Source organism: Quercus suber, unplaced genomic scaffold (assembly GCF_002906115.3).
Source record: "Quercus suber isolate HL8 unplaced genomic scaffold, Cork oak 2.0 scaffold_487, whole genome shotgun sequence".
Classification (NCBI taxonomy): Eukaryota; Viridiplantae; Streptophyta; class Magnoliopsida; order Fagales; family Fagaceae; genus Quercus; species Quercus suber.
Window position 1 is genome coordinate 376,293 of NW_027069937.1, and position 16,749 is coordinate 393,041.

The 16,749-nt window shown below is 31.2% G+C and overlaps 1 protein-coding gene and 1 pseudogene across 1 annotated transcript; both read left to right on the plus strand.

Annotated features, from left to right (window-relative positions):
• The first annotated feature begins 850 nt into the window (after window positions 1-850).
• Window positions 851-5,714, plus strand: LOC111996763 (prefoldin subunit 1). The gene is made up of 6 exons (XM_024028760.2): window positions 851-982; window positions 1,064-1,117; window positions 3,378-3,483; window positions 3,764-3,770; window positions 4,695-4,779; window positions 5,449-5,714. The coding sequence occupies exons 1-6, from the start codon at window positions 959-961 to the stop codon at window positions 5,560-5,562; spliced, it is 390 nt and encodes a 129-aa protein (XP_023884528.1). The 5' UTR covers window positions 851-958; the 3' UTR covers window positions 5,563-5,714.
• Window positions 5,715-14,504: 8,790 nt separating this feature from the next.
• On the plus strand, window positions 14,505-16,295 carry LOC111996762 (beta-amyrin 28-monooxygenase-like; annotated as a pseudogene).
• The last annotated feature ends 454 nt before the right edge of the window (window positions 16,296-16,749 follow it).

A 16,749-nucleotide genomic window follows, 5' to 3' on the forward strand; every position in this document is an offset into this window, starting at 1 on the left:
GATTCCTTCACAACCCAAATAACCTGTCAATTACGTCAACGTCATTATGAACAATGACCGGAATGACAGAATTTCATGAACTACTACTTTAAGTCTCCTTTGACAAATTGCATCATACATTTTCATCATGCCAAAAACTTGTTATTAGTTTTCTTTAATATTTTAATAATTTTTTTTATAAAAAATTTAATATTTTTTGCTCTATTTTATAAATAAATAGATAGACAATAAGAATAATGTAATGATTTGATCATACTATATGTATTTAAAATTTGAAAATGGTATGATATAGTGACTGATCTATATGCATGTTCTCAAAAATGAAAATGCAGTTTTGAAAAAATAAAAATGCAAACATCTTTCAAATTTTTTTTTACATGATTAATGGGTATTATTATTATTTTTTCTTTTCTTGGACTTTTTTTATTTCAAATTTTCAATTGTTGAAAAAGCAACTAAATTTGAGCAAAAATACCATTCTTTGAATCAATTCTTCTATAAATCTTAGAAAAATGACATCAAAATTTCCTTATACTTAAATAATTAATGCATTAATTAAAATAATTAGTATAACAAAATAAAAGTATTTTTCCTATTAGTAATCTTTTAAATTTTTTTAGTGATAATTTGTAACTATTACTTATAAATTAGTTTGTAGGTAAACTTTGTCTTTGTCTTTTTTTTGTTTTTTTTTTTGTTTTCTCATTGTTTGTCAATCATAACAAAACAAAAAGACATCCATTAGACCATTATATTCAGATTCAGAGGGAAAGTTTAACTCTTGGGTAAAATATTACGGCCCAAAATAATCCGGGCCGACCGGACACAAGCCCTTATCCAATATCTCGTGCCCTAGGACCCATTTCCAAAATCAATGAGGTAACAAATACTCAGTCGGAATTAATTAGCAAATCACAATCGGAATTGATTTGATAAAAATCTTCTTTTGAGTTCTGCAATGGCCGACGAAGCGAACAGAGCTGTAAGTTTTTGAATATTTTCTTTCATTTTTTTCTTAGCAACCAAACAGACCCTTTTTTTAAAAAAACTTTATTACATACAGGCTTTTATGGAGATTCAAGGTCGCATGATTGAGACCACTGGAAAACTGAAGCAGGTCAGTCACTCTGTTTCACATTTTGGATTATTTATTTGTTTGTTTTTAGTTTTTAGTTTCAATTTCAGCTTAAAGTTGGGTTCTTTTTGTGTTAAATCATATGGTAGAATGAATTTGGTAACAAAATGTGAACTGGGTCGTTCATGATTTAGTAAATACAAGGTGTGAACTGGGTCTTTCATGATTTAGTAAGTACAAGGTGTGAACTGGGTTTTTCATTATTTAGTTGTATAAGTTGTGAGCTATGTTTGCTTAATCTTTCATTTTTTTAGTTAGAGGTTGCTGCTTAATGTCATGTTATATATGGATCCTGTGTTTTGTTTTGTGTTACTTGGGAATGCAAACCTTATGCAAACTTAATTATCAAAAAAATTATTACACTTAGGATTCAACGCCTTGCAATGAGTGGTGTGTAATTTTTAATCCATCAATCAATGTGTACATCATATGTCACATTATAAAAGGGTGATTTAGTAAGTTTATAGGTGCGTACCTTTGATCTTCTTTCATTGAGGAGGAACAAATGACTTCTAAGCATGCTTAAGATCTAGTATACGACTATACGTGCATGCTAATCTCAAACTTCTTTCAAAGAGTAAGGAAGGGTACAATAAAGAGAAACTCAAATGTGGATAATTATAGGGGATACTTGGGATGAGCTATTTGGAGGAGTTGGGTTGCTTGAGATTGTAGGTCTTTAACTTGATGGTAGTGATGGTGAAAAGTCTTTTTGGGGATGTTAGTGATGATGATGTTGATGGTTATGATGGTGAAGGTGATGAAGGGGATTATGTTGTCATTGGATCATCTTGAAGTCTTCTCTATTATTTTCTCTTATTTTGATGTTTATCATAGTTTATTGTATTCTAGACATCATTTTATGCGTATCAATGCACTTCTTTGCTGCCTATTATTAGATATGTTTTTAAACATTTTGATGGTTGTTACTTCAAAAACTTAGAATAAACATAAAATATGCCTATATAATATACTAGGAAGCACATACACTTCATTTGGGCCGCTGTACCTATGTCGGATGCGCGTCGGACACTTGACACTCCTCGAACACTTCTGCATGCATGTCTCAGCTGTGTCATTTTAAAAAAAAAAAAAAAAAAAAAAATGCAGGACATAGCCGGGACATGATAACAAGAGGAATCGAACACCCTTTCACAAAACAAAGAGAACATTCACGCACTGAATAATAATATTGCATTTGAAAATTAATACCTTTATCCTCGATTTGAATTCTAATTTATGAAATTCCATTATGGTCATAAATTTGCTTTATTATCCATTGGTACTCTTAATTTGATAAAAAATAATGATTAATAATATATAGAAATAAAATATTTATATCTCTTAAATTGATATATGTTTAATATTATATGGAAAATAAATGCTTAATTATATATAATAATATATTTTAGATTTAATTAATATACGTATCCCCACCGTATTAGTGTCCTACTTTTTCAAAAATTGTTGTGTTACTGTACCGTATTCGTACTTGTACCCGTACCTGTGCTCGTATCCGTGTTGGTGCTTCCTAGATAATATACCTAAAAATATTAATTAATTAATTGCTGTGTCCTTGTCGTGTTGTGTCCTAATTATTTTTTTAGAATGTCATGTCATGTCATGTGTGCGGCTGTGCTTATCTTAGATAGTGAATAAATATATTCTCCAAAAAAAACAAAAAAAAAAAAAAAAAGATAGTGAAAGAAGATAGTAGTTGTTTAGCTCCAGTTGTGTAAATAAGCATAGGGATGATGGATCTTTTTTCCTTTTGCCCATTGCATGGAAAATTTAGTTTGTCTTTCTTTGTTGTTCGCAATTATGCCTAGCTTGGTTTTGGATTTGTTGTTTTGTTTATAAGGTCTTGCATAGACAACAAGTATAGTGATTTTGAATGCAATTTCATCATGTCTTATGAGGAGAATTTAGTGGGAGACAAATGGTATGAATGTTTGAACTAACGACCTCACTCTTCACCCGCCGTTGTGAGAGAAGGAAGTGCCATTTGAGCTAAGGCTTATAAACTTTATATCATGGAGATTGCTTTTTGGATGAAAGCAACTAGTTGTTTCTCTTTAATTTCAGACTTTGACTTTTTGGTTAGATATGAAGCTTAGCTTCTCTTTTTATTTTTTAAGGGTTCGCTTATATTAGGGTTATGCCTTTATGAGTTTCTCTTAATAAATTTATGACGATTCATGAATGTGCTTTGAGCTGAATTTTGTGATCGCTTGTCTTTCAGGTGCAAAATCAGATGCGAAACAAAGAGGGAGAAAAGAAGCGTGCTTTCCTTACCTTGGAGGAGCTGCGACAATTGTCTAATGATACAAATACCTACAAATCTATAGGTATATAAAGAAAACCATATTCTCTTGTTGAAATATGTTAAAAACGCCATTTGTGTATGAGTATCTTGTAGGTAAAAGTGCCTGAAGCACCAAAAAAGATAAATGTGCCTTCTTTAGTTTTTAGAAAATGACTCTCTATTTGTATAAAGTTTTGAAAAGAGGCTCTGTGATTTTCATATCAATCATGAACAGCAGTTATATCTCACATTTTAATTTTGTGATTGTGCTACTCTTGCTTATTTATCCTCAATATGACATCTATTTCCTTTTTGTTTTGCAGGGAGAACGTGAGTCCTAATTAACCTATCTAGCTTGCCATTAAATGAATATAAATTATTATTATTATTATTATTTTTTGGATTTATGGGCTTTCAGATTATAGATATGACACTTTCTAAAGATTTAAAACCTAGACTGCATTGGCCGGTCAGGGCAGTTAACCACTGACTGGCCTTGGTTTTGGTCTGGTCATGCCCTTAGATAACTTGGTCAAAGAAACGGATTTGAGACTTTGTCAAAGATGGTCCAACCGTTGACCTGTTTGACCTGGCCTTGGGGTCTCTAACCTTTTGGGTCCAGTTGGGTTTATCTTTTCATTTGAAAAAATGAAGCTTGATGAAAGTATCAGGGGTAGAAACCTCTGATAAAATGCCACTTGTAATCTAGCAGATAAAGTACATAGTCACTTTTGGGATTGACAACTTAATTATTTGGTGGTTTTGGCACCAGATTATCTCAAAGCGGGTACTATTGGGTTGGGTGTATTCAATAATAGGCACCTGTTGGATTCTAGCCTTCCTTCTCCTTTCAATAGAGAGAATTGACTTATAAATTTGGTGTGCTAATCAACAAACCACTGATTACTTTCTGTTAGTTTTGGTACTGTCAATATAATTATTCTGATGTTAATTACATGTGAAAACCATTTGCCATTAATTCAAAAGTTATTTTTGAAGCATACACATGTTTACGCATACATTATAAGATTAAATTCCATGTGGATATGAATAACTCTACATGTCATCATGTATATATTTTTACTTATCTAATTTTTGAAATATTGTCTTTCTGTTAATCATTAGTAATTAAAAATTAATGACTTCACAGTTTGACCATGGTTGGCCGGAAGGTCAAACCTCTGGCACTTGACTCTTGTCTGGTTTGATTGGCTTGGTTTTTAGAACATTGTGTTCTCCCTCTCTTGTGTCCAGGTTTGTTTTAGAGCCCAAGTCAGTTTTAATGAATGAACAGGAACAAAAGCTAAAGGATAGTGAAACAGCAATTGCCTCATTACAGGTGCATTTTCTTTTTTCCTTGCTGCTAAAAATCCTCTTCTTTCTATGTTAATTTCTACACCACCCCTTTCCAAACCTTTTACAAAGTTATTACTGGTGAAATTACATAGTAATTAGCAATATTATTTGTTTTAATAAAAATAATTGAGTGTCACGAATCATGATCACATATTCACATGTATTTAAGCAAATCTTGTATGATGTTATCCATTACCAAGTAATAGTCGGGTGAAAAAGGTAAAACTGGATAATGAAAAAGTTATTGAATTTCTTTCTAGGAGTGTCTCCAATTTTATAACTTTCTCAATTTACGGATGAAAATGCAAGATTTGCTCAGTTTAAGCAGGAGTAAACAATTAGAAGATACAATTTTCTAGTTAGAAAACATAGCAGCCATATTTCACGTTTTATTTTTGATTTTACCATTGTGTAGATTGATAAATGCCATGGGCAATCTGCCATATAATAAAGGTTTTGAATTAGCCAAACTCAGCCAATCCTTTGCTGACTTGTTAGGCCTTAGCTGTGCCTGGCCAACCTTGGCTTAACTTTCTGAAGCTAATCATTATTCTTTTGAAAGAAAATATGTTCAAGTTTCTCTGTTTTAAATTTGGTAGTGCTATTATTATTATTTTTTAATTTTTAATTTGTTTTGTTGTGCTCTGTACAGGCGTCGAAGGAATATTTAGAGAACCAGATGGCAGAGGTGGAGAACAACTTGAGGGAGCTGTTGCAGCAAGATCCTGGTCTTGCTCGTCAGATAATGTCCATGACTGTAATGTGAAACTTTCATGTCTGAGAAACTCTCCTTTGTTCTATTTTCCATTTGAAAAACCAGGAAATATGTACTAGTAGTAGTTTATAAAGTCTGCTTGCTTGCATTTTTTACTGTCATTGTAATATACATTAAGAAAATATGGTTTTCATACTCTTGCATGACCTTGTTCTTTATTTTGGACCTTATTATCCTCCCATAAACCTATATTGAATCCCTAAATAGTATCCCATATGCTATTGGGGACAACATGATTCATTAAAATATCAATTGTATTTTTTCTTAAAATTTATCCTGTCTTTTACAAAAATGCATTATATGAAAGATTTGGAGCTTTTGAGCATTTACGTTAGTCTGTGTATAATAGAAAAAAGGTATAGAATTTACATAGTTTTGCCTAAAAATAACATATATCAATTTGTGTATATGTAAATTTATAAGTTTGTTATAGTAACTGTGTAAATTTAAATTGATACTATTCATTTTGCATTTAGTTGTTTATTATTTCTTTACATATCTCGAGGATGAAGGAAGAAAGTGGATGGTGGTTATTGTGTATGAAGAAAGAGAAACAATTAAAAAAACTTTAAAAAAATAATTGTATTTTTTCTTAAAATTTATCCTGTCTTTTACAAAAATGCATTATATGAAAGATTTGGAGCTTTTGAGCATTTACGTTAGTCTGTGTATAATAGAAAAAAGGTATAGAATTTACATAGTTTTGCCTAAAAATGACATATATCAATTTGTGTATATGTAAATTTATAAGTTTGTTACAGTAACTGTATAAATTTAAATTGATACTATTCATTTTGCATTTAGTTGTTTATTATTTCTTTACATATCTCGAGGATGAAGGAAGAAAGTGGATGGTGGTTATTGTGTATGAAGAAAGAGAAACAATTAAAAAAACTTTAAAAAAATGGATATTTTAATAAAATGTAATACAAAATAGATAATTTGATGCGAGGTGTTTTGAAAAAGTGAGTATGTAAAATAGAAAAAGTAAGTTTTTATAGTAAAATAGACGGAAATTTTTGCCCAAGCTGACACTTAGGGGATGTTTGGTTTGAGGAGCTTTGAGTTATATAACTCAAAACTCAAAAACCGTGGGTTTCATTGAGATAAATTTTGTTTGGTTGGGTTTTGAGTTTTTGTTTTTATAACTCATTTCTCAAAATTTTGAGTTATAATAATGAAAACTGAGAACAGGTGGAGAGGTGTTTTCAGTTTTTAGAATATGAGTTTCATGGCATTCTTGTAAATTAGTAGAACAATGTGGTTCCCACTGCAGTGACTTGTCACATCAAATATCAGTACCGTTGGAAGCTTTTTCATCTTCTTTACTTTTGCTCCAGCTTAACATTACATACACTTAACATTACATACACTGGTGCACCACCAGCCCCTCTCTGTTTTCCTCTCTTCTCTCTATATTCACAACTACACTTCCACCAAAATTGTTTGCTAAGACCAAGTTTCTAAACAAGCACAAGCAGCAAACACCAAGCCAAACTATTCCATGCTTTTAATGTTAATGTTAAAAAAACCAAATACCCAAATTCCTCCAGCTTCACATTACATACACCACCAGCCCCACTCTGTTTTCCTCTCTTCTCTCTAGATCCATTACTACACTTCCACCAAAATTGTTTGCTAGGACCAAGTTTCTAAACAAGCACATATCTGATGTGGCATATTTTTCCACGTGGTGACCACATGAAAATCGAGTTTCTTAGACTCGATTTCTAACACAAAAAAAAATTAAAAATATTCTAAGTCTATGCACTGAAATACCCAAAAACAAATTTCAAAAACTTCAAACGCATCATTCTCAATCCAAACTCAGATCAGAGGGAGAGAAAGAGAAAGAGCTCAGAGGGAGAGACAGAGAAAGAGCTTAGAGGGAGAGAAGCCTCACCAGAACTCAGATCAGAGGGAGAGAAGGAGAAAGAGCTCAGAGGGAGAGAGCCTCACCAGCCAGGCGCGGCCGGACAGGCGCTGGGCGGCGCGCGGCCGGGCTCGGCGCGCGGCCTGGGCCTCCGCGCGGCCTCAGGCTCGCGGGTGGCCTCAGGCTCGTGCGCGGCCTCAGGCTCGCGCGCGGCCTGGGCCCCTGGGTCGCGCGAGGCCTGATCTCTCCTTCTGGTTTTTTTTTTTTTTTTTTTTTTTTCTCTGGGTTCTTCTCATTCTGTGTTTTTTTTTTTTTTTTTTTTCTCCGGGTTGTTCTCTGTTATGGTTCCTCTCTTATGTGCTTATATTTATTTGGAAATCGAGTGTAAGAAACTCGATTTCCATGTGGTCACCACGTGGAAAAATATGCCACATCAGATATGATTAGGCCATAAAAATCGAGTCTTAGAGACTCGAGTTATGTGCCAAAATCGAGTTTTTGAAACTCGAGGTGCTAAAAAAAAATATAGTTTGAAAACGTTGACAACTAATTATATTGTTAGATTTTATAGTTAGTTACCCANGTGGAAAAATATGCCACATCAGATATGATTTGGCCATAAAAATCGAGTCTGAAAGACTCGAGTTATGTGCCAAAATCGAGTTTTTGAAACTCGAGGTGCTAAAAAAAAATATAGTTTGAAAACGTTGACAACTAATTATATTGTTAGGATTTTATGGTTAGTTACCCATTTTGTCCCCACCACTTATATCTCAAAACTCATGACTCAAAACTTTTTGTTTGGGAAAAATACCCATCTATGTTTCTAATTCTATGACTCAACTTTATCACATATTGGTGGAGCCCACAGCCTGCACAGATCGGGCCCCACACAAAGAAGAAAAAAAAAAGCTTCCTATGGAGCAAGGATTTGACAAGAGCTTGATTTGGGCCCCACACACTTGCAATTAATTACAAACATGCCATCAAACTCATATATATATATATATATATTAAAAGGTAAAACAGAGAGAAAATCCAATTAAATTTCAAATTGAATTTTAATTGTTATTTAATTTTGTGCCACGTGTCCTATATATATTTTTTAATTTCTAAGTGAGTTAATGTAAATTATTTATCTTTAGAGAGAATTTTATTTCCTAATTTTAGAATCAAATGTAGGATCACATTATAAATATTAATTTAAGTGAGTTATTGAGTAAAAAAAATTAAAGAGTTTAGAATAAATGAATCGTAAAAAAAAAAAGGTTCTTCACAATAACAAAAATTAAGATGTAATAAAAATAGACACGGATAGTTTACATTTTATACCTAATAATATTCTTACAATACTTTTTAAAGAGTTAACAAAATATAAGAATGACTATCAATAGTATTTAAATTATATATATAGGAATAATAATATACATCTTATTGTATATTTTTAAGTGTATCCATACATATGCATGAGATTACAAGATAGTTTCTTAAAAATTAGAACCTTTAAAATTGGATTAGAATTGAGCTCTATTTTTGTGAAATGTGTCAATTTCAATTTCTTAATTTTGGTGAAGGCATTTACTACACATTTAAAAAATCGAAAAGTTTGTTAATTTTTATATTAAAGGCAACATCAAATCTAAGGAGATTTTTTTTTTTTTAAATATAATAATTTTATAGCAATTTCTTAATTTTGATGAAGATATTTAGTATTTACTACTCATTGCAATAATCAAGAAGCTTGTTAATTTTATATTAAAAGTATTGTCACATTCAATGAGAATTATTTATTAAATATTCATACTGAGAGATTTTTTTTTAAAAGATTTAACAAAATATAAAAATAACCATCAATAGTATTTAACTTATGTAGGAATTAAACTATAATTTTAAAAAAAAAAACTATGTATCTAATTATATATTTAAAAATTTAATCACGCACATGCATGGGTTACAAACGTGTTAGATTTTAATTAAAGTATAATTTTGTGTTACATGTCCTATTTAAGTTTTTAATTTTTGTGTTAGGTGAGTTAATTTAGTGTAAAATACGAATAGTCCAATATAAGTGAACTATACTAAAAAACTGAATCATATATCTAATTCTATATCTAAAAAAAAAAAAAAAGNTCCTTACTCTTTAAGGAACTTCCCCTAAATTAGTCTCCTTAACAGTATGCACGGTTGCAAATATTAATTGCTTACCGCTGAAGATATACTAATATTCATTATCTACAGAGCCCACGTGGAAATAAATTGGGTTGCGTAGATTTTCATTCTTGTTGACTACGACACACTCTGGTTGCCATTATTATCATTTTTAAGGCTTGAATATTTAGGAATAGGTCTATTCATGTCATTATTATCAATTTGAAGGGCTACCAACCATGCGGCCTCCAATCAGGATAGCAAACTAGCATGTAAAGATTGCTTGAGATCTATTGGGGAGGTGGTATATAGTGTTTCTGGTGCATGCGTTCTCTTCTCACTTAGGGTGGCCTTCACACTATGTGTCCTCTCTCTCTCATGAGGGTGGACCCCACCAATGTGAGGTCCACACACATGTGAGAAGAAAGATAAATGCATCAGAAACATCATGTATTTTCTCCTGTTGAGGGGACTAGTTTCTGTACAAACCAGTTTTTGTATTCCTTTTCATTATCTGATTATCATCACTAATTTAGGACCCCACAATATAAAAATAAAAATAAAAATAATTGCCCACACACATAGCATATATACCTAATTATTAGTATTATATAAAAAGTTAATAAATTTGAATTATTTTAAGCCAGACAAACAAATGCATTGAAAAGTATAATCTTTTAAATGCTCTTTTAATCTAAACAAACCATAAATTACAAAGGGTCTGGTTAATGTATGTCTTAAGAGCATACATTAACTATTTATTTTGAGAAAATTTTTATAGAGAATTGAAAAAACTGTCAAAATAATTAATTATTTTTTCATTTTTTCATAAAAAGATTCTTAAAATGGTTTATTAATGTATGCCCTAAAGGCACATATTAGTAAATCCCAATTACAAATGGCCCCTTATAAATTTGACTGAAATTTATTTTAGGCCTTTAACTTTACTTTGTTCAATAATTGAGTCATCTAAGTTCAAACTTATTTAATCAAAGTCTTCCTTTAGTCTTGGTTAAATACCAAAAAAGGCACTGTTTTACATTTAGGCTGAAATTATTGTTTAAACACCAAAATTAATATTACCTCCGTCCCACTTTGTTTGTCCTCTATTTTATTTTGAGATGTCCCAAAATATTGTCATGTTTCTAAAAATAAAAGTCATTAATTTACTAATATTCCTATTATATCCTTATTTTATGTCATTAATAACTATTTAAAAAAAAACGGATAAATTTATTTAAGGGTAATTTTGTAAGGACAAAATTTAGCTACAAAATTGATTGTAGCCTTAGGCTACAAACTCACTCAATATCTTTTTATTGGAGATGAATTTTGACAAATCCACCATTGGATTGCATCTTCTTTTTATATCCTCTATGTTTGCAAAATTTCAAGAAAATTAAAAATCAATAGCTAAGTCATCAATAAATTTTTAAATTGCAAATTTTTGTAATTTAAAATTATGTATAAAATATAAGATTATAGATTATATAGTAAATGATATCCGATTGACACAAAAATTTACATGTGCATTAAGAATATAAAGAACATGTAATTCAACGGTTAGATTTTCAAAATATACAATAATATTTATTTTATTAAGTGAGTTTATAGCCTAAGGCTACAACAAATTTTGTAGTTAAACTTTGTCCATTTTGTAAGCTTATACATTTTTATAAGGCAGACAAGACAATAAATGATGTTTCCTTAAAAAGTTTGACTTTTCAAACAAGACAAACAAATTAGGACAGAGAGAGTATCTTTAAAAAAAAAAAAAAAATCTGAAAACAAGCCCCGGCCTTGAACGTGAAACCATAAAAATCACCAAAGAAAACAAAAACTCACCCCTGAATGACATATTGTATCGTTCATATGTTGTTGGATGATTTCTAGCAGTTTGCAAATTTGATGATTTCTACAAACAAATGTGTTTCATCAAATTTTTGCAGATTGCTAGAAAATGGCTGACCTAGGAGGGGGCTCGGCCACCCAGCACAAAATTTTTTATTGAGTATAATTTAACTATTTTTTAAGGGTTGGGCCCCTCTTCTCCAAAACATTGGCCCCTTTTCCCTAACAGCCCAACCAAAAAAATAAATAAAAACCCACCCACAGTTACAACTTACAAACCAAATTCAGGAAAAAGAAAAAAAAAAAGAAAAAAAAAGAGAGATGGAGGTAGGTGGGTATTTAATGGATTTGTCACCTTGCCTAACTAATAGAGTTCTTTATTTTATTATTTATTATTATGTAGTTGTAGTTTTGTAGATTGTATTAGAGAGTAGTGAGCCACCAAAAAAGAAAAAACAAAAGGTAATGCTACTAAAGTCTTTGAGAGTAGAGAGTCGCAAAAAAAAAAGAAAAAAGAAAAAGATAGTACTAGAGAGTAGAGAGCCACATTGTAGTCTTACATGACATTTTTTTTTAGAACGACTTACATAGTTACGTGACTTACATAGAATAATATTATACATAAGAAATGTACAATAATATTTAATATATAATTTTAAAATATTAAATAATAATTAATTTTAGTACAAATTTATTATTATGTATGCGGATTTGTTATTTTACTTTTCTAGAAATAAGATCCTCTTTGTTACATTTTGGTATTTTTATTTTCTAAATATAAGATGTAAAATGCTAAAAACTTACATAAATTCTTTTAAAAAATGTAATATATTATATTATTTATTATTATGTAGTTGTAGTCATGTAGAATGTACTAGAGAGTAGAGAGCCACCAAAAAAAATAAAAAATAAAAAAATAAAAGGAAAAGAAGAGGTACTACTACCAAAGTCTCTTTAGGTACTTGAAAGTAGAGAGCCACCAAAAAAAGAAAAAGAAAAAGAAAAAAAGAAAGAGCAAAAATGCACTTTAAATTCCTATATTTTTGGTCAATTCTCATTTTGGTACTTAAATTGATTTTACTACTAATGTAGTCCCTAAAAAAAGAAAATTAATTCTATTTTTGTTATTGCTATCAATCCACTAACGAAAACCTCTTATGTGGCATACGGAATGCTATGCTTGCAGACATGACATTGACGTGACCATTAAAATATTATTAAAAATAATTATTTGACATTTTTATTTTTATTTTTATTTTTTATTTTGTATAATTTAACTATTTTTTAAGGGTTGGGCCCCTCTCCTCCAAACCATCGGCCCCTTTTCCCTAACAGCCCAACCAAAAAAATAAATAAAAACCCACCCACAGTTACAACTTACAAACCAAATTCAGGAAAAAAAAAAAAAAAAAAAGAGATGGAGGTAGGTGGGTATTTAATGGATTTGTCACCTTGCCTAATTAATAGAGTTCTTTATTTTATTATTTATTATTATGTAGTTGTAGTTTTGTAGAGTGTATTAGAGAGTAGTGAGCCACCAAAAAAGAAAAAACAAAAGGTAATGCTACTAGAGTCTTTGAGAGTAGAGAGTCGCAAAAAAGAAAAAGAAAAGAAAAGATAGTACTAGAGAGTAGAGAGCCACATTGTAGTCTTACATGACATTTTTTTTTAAGAACGACTTACATAGTTACGTGACTTACATAGAATAATATCATATATAAGAAATGTACAATAATATTTAATATATAATTTTAAAATATTAAATAATAATTAATTTTAGTACAAATTTATTATTATGTATGCGGATTTGTTATTTTACTTTTCTAGAAATAAGATCCTCTTTGTTACATTTTGGTATTTTTATTCTCTAAATATAAGATGTAAAATGCTAAAAACTTACATAAATTCTTTTAAAAAATGTAATATATTATATTATTTATTATTATGTAGTTGTAGTCATGTAGAATGTACTAGAGAGTAGAGAGCCACCAAAAAAAAAAAAAAAAGGAAAAAGGAAAAGAGGTACTACTACCAAAGTCTCTTTAGATACTTGAAAGTAGGGAGCCACAGAAAAAAAAAAGAGCAAAAATGCACTTTAAATTCCTATATTTTGGGTCAATTCTTATTTTGGTACTTAAATTGATTTTGTTACTAATATAGTCTCTAAAAAAAGAAAATTAATTCTATTTTTGTCATTGCTATCAATCCACTAACGGAAACCTCTTAAGTGGCATATGGAGTGCTATGCTTGCAGACATGACATTGACGTGGCCATTAAATATTATTAAAAATAATTATTTGACATTTTTAAATGCCACGTTAGCATTTTAATTTTTTAAACAAAGTCACGTCAGGAAATTTATATAAACAAAGAAATTAAATTAAAAAACCTTAAATCTAATTAAATTAAAGAAAATTTGTTACTTTTCATAAGAACATTACAACTTTTTCTTCATGTTCTTCCTAGATCAAACCCAGCAAGAACTTTTCATTATTATTTTTAATAAGAAAATTACAAGGACTCAAGAACTCAAACCCAGATTATTAAAAAAAAAAAATTGTTAATTTTCATTTTTTTTGGAAGTACTCAAGAGCATCACAACTTGTTCTTCATGTTCTTCCCAGATTTCTCAACTTAAAGATTGAAGCTCTCATCGTTGGTTGGGTAAACAAAGAAAAGAAAAGAAAAGAAAAAACAAATTTTATCTCTCACTCTTTCATTGTTGAACCCAAGCTCTCCCATTCATTGGCAACAAGAACAACTCTCTTGGTCTCAAGACCCAAACAACATGGCCACTCAAAATCAAGATCAACTCTCTCAGTGTCAAGACCCAAACAGCATGACCCACAAGACAAACCCCAGCAAAATCCAGCAAGATCCAAACAACATGTCCCACAAAACTCATCCCACGATCCAAACCCCAGCAATCCAGGACAAACCAACCCTACTCTTTGAGTCGTTTCGTGTTAATCTCAACCGTGCCAAAAAAAAAAAAAAAACTCTTCAAATGAAGTGTGTATATATGTGAGACACCACCTTTATCATACTTACCACCCCAAAATGGAGCTCTTCTTCTTCGTTCTATTTTCCCTATTCTTGATTGCTTCCATTTCCCTTGGCATTAGGTCCTTCGCTAATAAAACCAAAGAAAAAGTCACCGGCACTGGGCCAACACTCCCTCCAGGAAGTTTTGGTTGGCCAATAGTGGGTGAAACCCTTCAATTTTTGGCTGCAAACCGTGAGGGAGCTATAGATAAATTTATCTCTAAGAGAAAAACCAAATATTCTTCCAAAATATTCAAAACTTCTATTTTTGGTGAGAATTTCATTGTTTTTTCTGGTGCTGCTGCAAATAGATTCATTTTTTCAAACGATAGCAAGTTCTTCATACGTTGGTGGCCTCCCTCATTTCAAAAGCTTTTCCCCTCTATGGAATTTGTACCCATTGAACATGATGCTGCCAAGGGCAGGAAACTTATGTCCTTGTTCTTCAAATTCAATGAGGCTCAAAAATTAGTGGCATCAATTGACTTTATTTCAAGAAACCAATTAAAGAATAATTGGGAAGGCAAAAATGAAGTCAAGGTGTATCCTCTAGTAAAAATGTACACATTCACATTAGCTTGTCATTTATTTTTGAGCATCAATGACACAGAAAAAGTTTTGAAGCTTTTGTACCACTTCAATAATCTAACCGATGGCATACTATCGGTACCTCTAAGCATCCCCGGTACACCATTTCATCGTGCAACCAGAGCGATGGAATCTCTTAGGAAAGAGATTTATTTGATTATTAAGGAGAGGAGGGAAGCCTTAGCAAAGAACTTAGCATCTCCAACACAGGACGTGCTATCACAGATGATTGCTGTGCCATTTGATGACGGATTCATGACGGAATTGGAGATTGTAGATAAGATTTTGGCAATTCTATTAGGGGGTGAAGATACTACCACTGCCACAATCACTTTTGCCATGAAATATCTATCAGAGATGCCTCACCTATACAATGCAGTTCTAAAAGGTATCTTTCAATTAAGTAGTATACCCTTACGTAATATTTCCATTTTTGTTGTTTTACTTTTTTTTTTTACGCATTTCTCATGAAGTTTTAATTTTTTAATTCATACATAAGCAAACAAAGAAAGCTCATAAAACTTCATTCGCATTATAGAGCAAAGAGAAATTACGAGGTAAATGAAGCCAAGAGAAGTACTATGTTTTGATGACATACAGAAAATGAGATACACTTGGAACTTTGTGAATGAAGTTATGAGGCATGTACCAATTGTTCAAGGTGCTTTCAGAGAAGTCAAGGAGGATATCACTTTCGAAGGTTATGTCATTCCCAAGGGGTGGAAGGTATGTGTCCGAATAATGATTAAGTAATTAAATTCATCATTTTTTATCAACTTTAGATTTTAGACAAACGATAATTTATCAACATGTAAGTGATGTAACCTTAGGCTTCTATGACAATTTATTTGTTTATTTTTACTCTCATCCTGCTGATAAATTTGCTTATTTTTCAGCTATATTGGAGTGTGGGTTCTTCCCATCATAACTCTGAATACTTCTCAGAGCCCGAAAGGTTTAATCCCATAAGATTCGAAGGAAATGGACCTTCTCCTTACACACATGTTCCTTTTGGGGTAGGACCACTAATGTGCCCCGGACATTAGTATGCTAGATTGACTATTCTTGTCTTCCTCCATTACGTGGTGAAAATGTTTCAATGGGAACCAATACTCCCCAATGAGAAAATGAAATTCAAAGCAGCGCCTATGCCAGCAGAAGGGTTCCCAGTTTGTCTTTCTCCTCACGAGAGTTAATAAGATTTTTATAAATCAGGTTCCACTTAGGTTCAGTGTCCTTTGTACTAAACCCAATAAGATGCTGCCATGTGCTCAAAAATTGCTTTGAGGCAGCATCCAACCTATATTTTAAGTTTAGAAAGAAATAAGAGAGACATAAACTATGTTATATTTTTTATACTTGGTATTCGTCGAGTGTGGATGTTATGTTTTTGTTTAACTATGTTATTTTGAATTTGGTTTGAAGTATATGCGCTTCTTTTGGAATGTAAAGAACTTGTTTCTAGATGGATAGTACTACATTATGGACTTAATTTTAGTAAGTTCTTTGATGTTATTTTAAACTCTTGGATGATGATTTTTAAGCGTTTGATGTTATTTTTAACTTTCAAATTGTATGCTTAATAGGTATTTTGAATATGATGTTACGAGTTTGTATTAAATTTGTTGTTTGTTAATCGGGTGTTTTTTATTTTATTTTTTTTTAAGCAGAA

Bases quoted from the DNA above. Each gene is read 5' to 3' on its own strand.
- LOC111996763 (XM_024028760.2), top strand. From the start codon at position 959: ATGGCCGACGAAGCGAACAGAGCT. The intron at 983-1,063 runs GTAAGTTTTTGA...TATTACATACAG, and splicing joins CCGACGAAGCGAACAGAGCT to GCTTTTATGGAGATTCAAGG. The intron at 1,118-3,377 runs GTCAGTCACTCT...CTTGTCTTTCAG, and splicing joins CCACTGGAAAACTGAAGCAG to GTGCAAAATCAGATGCGAAA.